Source organism: Dromiciops gliroides, chromosome 2, assembly GCF_019393635.1.
Source record: "Dromiciops gliroides isolate mDroGli1 chromosome 2, mDroGli1.pri, whole genome shotgun sequence".
In the NCBI taxonomy this organism is placed as follows: Eukaryota; Metazoa; Chordata; class Mammalia; order Microbiotheria; family Microbiotheriidae; genus Dromiciops; species Dromiciops gliroides.
This window is the reverse complement of record NC_057862.1, coordinates 61,233,865-61,243,823: the sequence shown is the minus strand read 5'-3', so window position 1 is coordinate 61,243,823 and position 9,959 is coordinate 61,233,865. Positions and strand designations below refer to the sequence as shown.

At 41.0% G+C, this 9,959-nt stretch overlaps 1 protein-coding gene across 1 annotated transcript; it reads left to right on the top strand.

The window, feature by feature from the left end:
- Nucleotides 1-1,341: 1,341 nt before the first annotated feature.
- LOC122738273 (peptidyl-prolyl cis-trans isomerase-like 4) lies at nucleotides 1,342-2,191 on the top strand. The gene is given in 2 exon segments (XM_043980335.1): nucleotides 1,342-1,575; nucleotides 1,577-2,191. Coding segments are annotated over 2 exon segments (849 nt in total).
- The last annotated feature ends 7,768 nt before the right edge of the window (nucleotides 2,192-9,959 follow it).

Below are 9,959 nucleotides of genomic sequence, written 5' to 3'. Positions count from 1 at the left end.
GAAGCAAAAGCCATTCTTTCTGTCCCCAACAGGTACCTGGCACACACTGAACACTCCCCAAATGATAGTTGCTGGCTGACTGACTACTAGATGCCTTCTCTAGGGTAGAGGATCCAAAGACAAAACCAAAGTCTCCCCCTTCCAATTGCTCAGTATATTCTTTCTATTGACTTGTATGGAAGTCTTATCTAGACTCCCACCTTCTCTCCTTCCTCCTCCAGTAGAATGGAGTCTGCTTGAGGTCAGGAAGTTTAATTTTGTGTAGGAGCAAAGAAAAGTCCATGCACTTTGTAAATCCTTTTGAACTGTCGTGTAGGCACTGTGTATTTGGCTGAAGTGAGTGCAAAGGCCAAGGTTGCTTCCATTCTCTTGGGGGTCAGTTGGGAGAAATGGGAACCTAAGGAAAGAAGGATTTCAGGAGAGAGAATGCCTCACCATCTTGGGGCCACTGGCTAAGGGTCTGGTGGCATTTAAGCTGAATGAAGCCTTGTCCTTTTCCCACACGGCTCTCTTCATTCAGCTTCCTGCCTCTTCAAACGAGGCTTCAGAACGATCGGAAATGGGGACTGCACTGGTGAGTTCAGAGACCTAGGCAGCTCCTAGTTGGAGAATTTCCTGGTAGTTAAAATGGCAAGTCCACAGCTCTCTGCACTTTCCAGTTTCAGATTTTTCTACCCTTCCTCTCTGACAGGTTTGTTTAAGGTGTTTTGACCAGTATCACTTTCCTTCTAGCAAATATGTGTTTCAATTGTAAGGATTAACATTTAAGTGGAGTTCGCACCGCCTTTCCTTGAGATCCTAGATTGCAGCTGAATTCAGAGTTCACACCTCCTTTTCCCTGGTACTTAGGTAAGAGGCCCCACCCTGCCATGCCAATCTTGGGTTTTAGTCCACATAAGAGCTTCTGTGGGAGGGACTTCTTCCTCTATAAATGGTGAGCCTGCCTTCAGAGAGCATCTCCAGAAAACCAAAGGAGGCTGGGCTCTTAGTTTCTGTTGGTGGAAACTTCAAGGGCCAGTATAAAGATCCCAAGCCTTAGTGCTCTTCCATTCCCTTCTACTATTTTGGAGGTGATCTCCTGACTCTCCAAGGAAGGCTGCCCCCAACCCACCACCAGAGGACAGGAAGCAGGATTCTTTCCCTTAGTCACATGTTCTTTGCCCTGGACGCCTGGGTGAAAATCACGCTGGGAAAGCTTCCCTGTGGTATCTCTCTGTTTTGAAGGTCTTTGCACTTCCTTCCTTCAGGGCAGGGGAGGTAGCCTGGGGTAGTTTGAGAAGACTTTTCCAAGTTGAGGTTTCCCCTCAGCTTGTGCTCAGGTCCGGAGGCAGTGAGGACATCATGGCAGTGCTCCTGGAGACCTCTCTGGGTGACATTGTGATGGATTTGTACACTGAGGAGAGGACTCAGGCTTGCCTAAATTTTCTCAAGTTGTGCAAAATCAAGTACTACAATTGTTGCCTTATTCATCAAGGACAGAGAGATTTTATCCTACAAACTGGTGACCCTACAGGTACTGGTCAAGGAGGAGAGTCTGTCTGGGGGCAGCTCTCTGCTGATGGAGCAACGTTTTTTGGGGGCGGAAAAAAAGCCCCGAATTAAACACAAGAAAAAGGGCACAGTCTCTATGGTGAATAATGGCAGTGATCAACATGGATCACAGTTTCTGATCACCACAGGAGAAAATCTGGATTACCTCGATGGTGTGCACACTGTTTTTGGTGAGGTAACAGAAGGAATGGAGGTGATCCAGAAGATCAATGAGGCTTTGGTGGACAAAGACTTCATCCCTTACCAAGATATCAGGATCAACCATACAGTGATTTTAGATGATCTGTTTGATGACCCAGCTGGCTTACCAATTCCTGCTCGGTCCCCAGAACCAGCCAAGGAACAACTGGATAGTGGGAGAATAGGAGCAAATGAAGAAATAGATTATTTCAAAGGGAGATCAGCTGAAGAAATGGAAGAGATGATGGCCGAGAAGGAGGCAAGGACTCAAGCAATTCTGCTAGAAATGGTGGGAGATTTACCTGATGCAGACATCAAACCTCCAGAAAATGTCCTGTTTGTGTGCAGATTGAATCCAGTCACCACGGCTGAAGACCTGGAAATAATCTTCAGGACTGGAAGACTGGAGAGTCCCTTTGTTATGCATTCGATGGGCAAAGACTCAGCTTACCTTTTGTAGTGACTTCAATCTTTCATCCCATCAATATAAAGTATACAGTTCAGTTAAAGATTTTTAAATTAAAAACAAAAAACAAAACCCTGAGTTCCTTTGATCTATCCAAGAGAACTGTTGGGATTGGGTCTATCTACATTATTTCTTTCTGATGGACAAACATCTGCCCCCTCCTTCAGCAATCCCCCCTTTACCCACCAGACCCCTGCTCCCTCCTTAGAGACATGACCGAGATATCAAATGCCAGATCTATGAATCTCATGTTTCTAGACATCTTATCATCTGTATTAAATGACAATTTATATATAGCAGAAAGACTTCCTATCTTGACTTCTTCAAGGGATATGGATCTCTTGAGGTGTGATAAGCACTTTCATAAATTCCTTCATCTTGCTTTGTCAGTTAAGGATCTACTGAGTTGGGGCAGCTAGGTGGCGCAGAAGATAAAGCACTGGCCCTGGATTCAGGAGGACCTGAGTTCAAATCCGGTCTAAGACATTTGACACTTACTAGCTGTGACCCTGGGCAAGTCACTTAACCCCAATTGCCCCACGCAAAAAAAAAAAAAAAAAAAAGGATCCACTGAGTTCCCTGAGTACTTCAGCAGTTCCAAGGCCAAGCTGAACAGTAGAAAGGATTGATATTTCTTTTTTCGGCGGGCGCGGGCGCCGGCGCGGGCACAGATCCTTGGGCTTCCCCCAGTCAGGAAGCTGGGGAAGTTGAGGGTATTCTTGGCCTACCAAGCTCTTGATGGTCATTTGAATTCAGCCACCTGGTCTTGGAGGAGCTGCAGATGAGGTTTGAGCTCTCCAAAATATTATGTTCTTGAAAATCAAACGAATGCCTATCAAATGGGAAATGGCTAAACAAGCTGCAGTATATGATGATGATGGAATATTATTGTGCTATAAGAAATGACAAACAGGATGATTTCAGAAAGGCTTGGAAAGACTTGTATGAACTGATTATAGTGAAGAGAACAGAACCAAGAGAATGTTGTACACAGTGAGAGCAATAGTGTTTGATGAAGAACTGTGAATGACAGCTATTCTCAGCAATACAATGATCCAAGACAATCCCAAAGGACTAATGATGAAGCATGCTATCCATCTCCAAAGAAAGAACTGATATTGATGGAACACAGACTGAAACATGCTATTTTTCACTTTCTTTTTTTTCTTTTATTCAAGTTTTCTTGTACAAAATGACAAATATGGTAATGTTTTACATAATTTTCATAATATTCTCTGTCTCTTGTTTGGTCATAAACTGTTCTCCTTTCCATAAATCTGAAAGGTAAACTGTTCTTTCCTCTCATAATTTAGCTATGGTATCACCTTTTATGTCTAAATCATGTGCCCATTTTGACCTTATTTTCGTATAAGGTGTAAAATGTTGGTCTATGCCTAGTTTCTGCCATACTATCTTCCATTTTTTCCATCAGTTTTTGTCAAATACTGAGTTCCTATTCCAGAAGCTGGAGTCTGGGTTTATTAAACAGTACATTACTAAAGTCATTTACTACTGTGTCTCCTGTGCCTAAGCTATTCCATTGATCTATCACTGTATTTCTTAGCCAATACCAAATAGTTTTGATGACTGCCCCCTTTATCATTAAGCTTCAGATTTGGTACAGCTAGCCCACCTTCCTGTGCATTTTTTTTCATTAGTTCCCTTGATATTCCTTTTTTGATATCCCTTTTGTTTTTCCAGATGAATTGTGTTATTATTTTTTCTAACTCTATAAAATAATTTTCAGGTAGTCTGGTTGATATGACACTGAATAAGTAAATTAATTTAGGCAGAATTGTCATTTTTATTATATTAGCTCAGCCTATCCATGACCAATTGATATTTTTCCAATTATTTAGATCTGATTTGATTTGATTTGTGTGAAAAGTGTTATGTAATTGTGTTCATAGAGTTCCTGGGTTTGTCTTGGCAAGTAGACTCCCAAGTATTTTATATTGTCTACCATTACTTTAAATGGAATTTATCTTTCTATCACTTGCTGCTGGACTTTGTTGGTCATGTATAGAAATGCTGATGATTTATGTGGATTTATTTTATATCCTTCAACTTTGATAAATTTGTTAATTGTTTCAAGTAGTTTTTTAGTTGATTCTCTAGGATTCTCTAAGTATACCCTCATATCATCTGCAAAGAGTGATAGTGTTGTTTCCTCCTTGCCTATTCTAATTCCTTTAATTCCTTTCTCTTCTCTTATTGCTAAAGGTAACATTTCTAGTACAATATTGAATGATGGGGTGATAATGGACATCCCTGTTTCCCCCCTGATCTTACTGGGAATGCCTCTAACTTATCGCCATTACATATAATGTTTGCTGATGGTTTCAGGTAGATACTGCTTATTATTTTAAGGGAAGCTCCACCTATTCCTATGCTCTCTAGTCTTTTTATTAGGAAAGAATGCTGTATTTTGTCAAAATCTTTCTCTGCATTTACTGAGATAATCATATGATTTTTGGTCAGTTTTCTTATTGATATGGTTAATTATGTTAATAGTTTTCCTAATGTTGAACCAGCCCTGCATTCCTGATATAAATCCCACCTGGTCATAGTGTATTATCCCAGTGATCACTTGCTGTAATCTCCTTGCTAATATCTTATTTGAGATTTTTCCATCAATATTCATTAGGGAAATTGGTTTATAATTTTCTCTGTTTTGGCTCTGCCTGGTTTGGGTATCAACACAGTATTTGTGTCATAAAAGGAATTTGGTAGAACTCCTTCACCTATTTTTCCCAAACAATTTGTATAGTATTGGAATTAATTGCTCTTTAAATGTTTGGTAGAATTGTGATTTTCTTAAGTATAGATTTTAGAACACTGATTTGTTTTGGTTTTGGTTTTGTTGAGCAATGAGGGTTACGTGACTTGCCCAGGGTCATACAGCTAGTTAGTATCAAGTGTCTGAGGCCAGATTTGAACTCAGGTCCTCCTGAATCCAGGGCCAATGCTTTATTCACTGTGCCACCTAGCTGCCCCTTAATTTTAATTTTTTTGAGGCATTTGGGGTTAAGTAACTTGCCCAGAGCCACACAGCTAGTAAATGTCAAGTGTCTGAGGTCGGATTTGAACTCAGGTCCTCCTGACTCCAGGGCTGGTGCTCTATCCACTGCACCATCTAGCTGCCCCAAGTATAGGATTTAAATTCAGAATCCTGTACTGTAAAACCTGGAAGGGGCCTTAGATATGAACTAATGCAATACCTCCACTTTTATGGATGAGAAAAAGAAGGCCTTCGTCTTATTAAATTTCATTTAATTAAATAGGATTCATAATTCCAGGCTATCCAGATGTTTAATTCCCTTTCTTTCTTACAATATGTTAATATCTATAATCTGTTAAATGTGGTGTCTGTGTTTCTCCTCCAAGTCACTGATAAAAATGTTCAATGAAGAGGGGGTTAAGCAAAGCTCGAAGGCGTTCTATAGACTATCCTCATCCAGATTCATCAGTTACTAAAACAAAGGAGCAACGATAGATGAAAGGACCATCAATGTTGTGGCTGCTTTCTGTGCAATTTGCGTTGAGTCCCTTGAAATGAAGGAAAAATTCTCAAAAGTTCCTGATCACGGAGGGTAATAGAAACCAACACAAATGTCCAAATCACTCCTGCTTCAAGCCCCATTTTTCAGTCAACAGGGGAAAGTCCATTATGCTCCCCTGCCTCTCTAAAAACTATCCCATCTCCTCAGGCCAAAGAGACAGTCGGTAAATCTTCCTTCTACATGAGGGGTCTGTGTGTCAGGAAGTGAGCCATCTCTGAAGGGCTATGAAAGCATACCTCATCCTCTTCCTCCTTTGGCTCAGATTTTCCCTTGTGCACGTCGCCAGTCTCCAGGTCTTCAAAGTCACCATTGAGCACTTCTGTAAAAAAACAAAACAAAACAAAAACATCAAAAAACTGCCATGAAACCCCCAATTCCACATACTTCAGGCTGAGCCCCTGTCACCTAACACTTTTCTTTTAAGATATCCTATACAGAAACATGCCCCGCCCCACATACCTTTTCTTCTTCCATTTGCCAGAAGTCTGCATTATTTGCCTTCTTTCAATAAATGCAAGTCACCCCCGCTTAGGCACCAACCATAAAGAAGGAAGACAAAAATACAGCCGTCTTTCTCCTCAAAGAGTTTACAGTCATTTTGACAAGAGGAATATGACTTGTACACAGAGGATGCAATTCACAGCAAATAGAGAAAAAAGAGAACATTGCTGCTGTTCACATTTTGTAGTAAATATTAAACAAAAATTTTGGGGAATGTTCATGGTCAAAAAAAGGTACATAGGCAAGAAAACTTCAAAGTAACAATACAGATCTTTACAACACAGACAGTTTCCATTAAGAGCAAAACAGGGACACTCAAACTAAAGCCAGAGAGGGACAGCCATCTATCTAAAGAAACTCAAGAATTAGAGAATCACAGAATTTTAAAGCTTGACCTTAGAGGTTTTCTAGTCTACTAGACTTGATTTTACAAGCAGTTTTTTGTCCTGTTGGGTGTTGACAATCGCTTAAATTCTCTGGGCCTCAATTTCTTCATCTATAAAATGAGGCAGATGGATTAGCTGTTTGCTAAGGCCCCTTCTAGATCTAATACTCCATGAGTCTCTAGTTATACTTGAAAAATGTGAAATGAAATCGTGCATTTCCCCTAATATAGATCAAAACCCCTTACAATTTGGCAAATGGTTTTTGAGTGTTGCTTTGGTCAAATAATTCAACACTTCAATGCCCACCTGGGGGTGAGCCTCCCAAGTGATATTTAGGATGATTCTTCTACAATTGACATTCAATAAATATGACTGGGGGTGGGGGGAATGTCTCAAGACATATTCCCAAAAGATTAGAAATTAGAATCAATCATCCAAAGGAGAATTCCTGGCATCCGCCCCCCTAAAGTTAACAAAACTCATGCCCTGTAAGGATGTGTGATTATGTCCACAGATGTAATGGTTCAACCTGCAATAATATCATACTCAATATCCACTCAACCGTCCACAGATATGAAGGAACCACTAAGGATCCACTCAACTAAGCAGCATGCAAACCAATCAATTTCCAGGAAGAGCCAGGTCTCTCCAAGAACAAAGCATGGAGCTCTCTGAATTCCTACATGCCTCGACTCCTCTAAATCCCAATCTTGGGGGGCTTCCACAGAAAACTTTTCATAATCCAAAGAGTCAGCCCACAAGCCTCCAAGCACTTCATTCTCACCTCATCGTTATCCTGGACCACTAAATGAAACACCAGTGGGGAAAGGTATGAAGAGCACAACAACTCCACAGTCACCACCTTCAAGGCCAAGAACTTACCAGGGATAAGACAAAAAGTGAAAAACCCAGAACCTCTGAGTTCTAATTTGCCTCTTCAGTGACAGCCCTAAAATCCCAGCCAGTCACTCTTTTTTTTTTTTCTATACTTCAGTACCACCATCTGGAAAATGCTGTCTCATGTCACTAAAAGTAATCCCCTTATGAGTTGATTATAAAATTCTTAAAAGAAAAAAAAAAAGCAGCTTCTCACCCCCCCCACCCCCTCCCACTACCCCACCCACCAGAAAGAACTCAAGCTGCAACAAGTTCCAGTTAGGATCACACACAATTTAGCTGCCATCACACTAAAGAAGTAGAGAGTTTGTAATCCAGTATTCTAGTAGGCAAAGAGTATAGGCCATGAATAACTTACTCAGCAAAATGAATATTATCATATGTTTGTTAAATGCATGAGATAAAACTACAAAGGATTACAAAAGAAACAAAAATTAGTGAAAATTTTTTAAAATGACATTCTTCATTCCGGTTTAAATTCATGAACCCTCTGGAAATTTATCCTATGGGAAGAGCCCTAGGTTTAAGACTGCCTTATCTAAAACGCATAACTAAGGCCCCCAGCAAATTGTCCTCCAAGCCAGGGAAACAGTCCTTTATAGCTTACCTCTTCCAAAGGAAGAACGATTTATTTGAATTTAATTAGCTCTTCTGTTATGCTAACTAAATTAGATAAGTTAGGGTTCAACCAGCCATTAGCCGCTAACATTTACAAACCTTGTATATCTCACACAATTTGGGATTCCAAATAAATACTCCTAAGGGGCAGCTAGGTGGTTCAGGGGATAGAGCACAGCCCTGGAGTCAAGAGGACCTGAGGTCAAGTCCGACCTCAGACACTTGACAATTACTAGCTGTGTGACCCTGGGCAAGTCACTTAATCCTCATTGCCCCGCAAAAAAAAAAATCCACAACAACAAGAAACAAACAAAAAAATAAATACTCTTAAAGGTCTATGATCCTTTTTTAGGTATAGTAAAAAAAAAATGTTACAGTTAAATTAGATCCTTGTTTGTTGCCAAAAAAAAAATATGGCAATATGGCACCATAGGTATAGGTGAAAAATATAGGTTGTTGTGCTCAACAACAAGGAGGGAGTGGGGCAACTAGGTGGTGCAGCGGATAAAGCACCGACCCTGGATTCTGGAGGACCTTAGCTCAAATCCGCCCTCAGACACTTGACAATTACTAGCTGTGTGACCCTGGGCAAGTCACTTGACCCTCATTGCCCTGCAGCAAAAGCAAAAACAAAAACAAACAAAAAAGAAAAACCAAGGAGGGAGTGAGGGGAAGATGATTTCCCTACAAAAGTTACCCTCAACTTGTTGCCACGTATCCTCTGGATATTACTGTCAGAGCTTCAAAAATCTCATGAAAAAGAAATTAATCTGGGGCAGCTAAGTGGTGCAATGGATAGAGGGCCAGCCCTGGAGTCAAGACCTGAGTTCAAATCCAGACTCAGATACTTACGAATTTTGAGCCTGGGCAAGTCACTAAACTCCAACTGCCTCAAAAAAATTAAAAGTTATTAAAGCACAGAATGATTTGAAGTTTGTAAAACACTTTATTTACTTTTTCTCGGGCAGTTCTCACAACCGCCTTGGGAGGTAGTATGCAATACAAGGTTTTAAAAAAAAAATTATGTGTGACCCTGGGCAAGTCACTTAACCCTCATTGCCCCACCAAAAAAAAAAAATAAGCACAACCTGTGGTTCTCACCAGGTTAGGGAGCTCAGACTGAAGACCTTCCCTCTACCTTGGAGTCTCTGTACATGAGACTCTTAGAAAAAAGACTTAGGTCACAGAAAGTGTCAGTGACTTGGCCAGGGTCTCACAGTCATTAAATTGCAGAAGCAGGGCATGAACCAAGATCCTCCTAATTCAAAGGCCAGTTCTCTATCCACAACAGCACACTTCCTCTCACAGGGAAATTGAGTCTCAGAGAATTTCAATAATTCACCCATGGTCACACAGCTGGTAAGAACTGGGGTCTTCCTGATGACTATCCAGCACTTGATTCACTGTTATGAGTCCAACATGGCTCTCAGCCAGGTCTGTGGTCTGGAGTCCAATGTTACATTATATTACAAAATGGGCCTTCACAAAGACAAGTGCCCAGAACCTTCAACAAACAGCCACAAATATTTACTCATTTCCATCATGGGCAAGACACTGCTAAATGCTGAGTCAGACCCCACCCCCACCCCCACCCCCCCCCACCCCCGCCTTCCAAAGTGCTTAGAATCCAAGTTAAGAAATGAGACAGGGGCAGCTAGGTGGATAAATGACCAGCCCTGAATTCACGAGGATCTGAGTTCAAATCTGGTATCAGACACTTGACACTTACTAGCTGTGTGACCCTGGGCAAGTCACTTAACCCTCATTGCCCCACAAAAAGAAAGAAAGGAAGGAAGG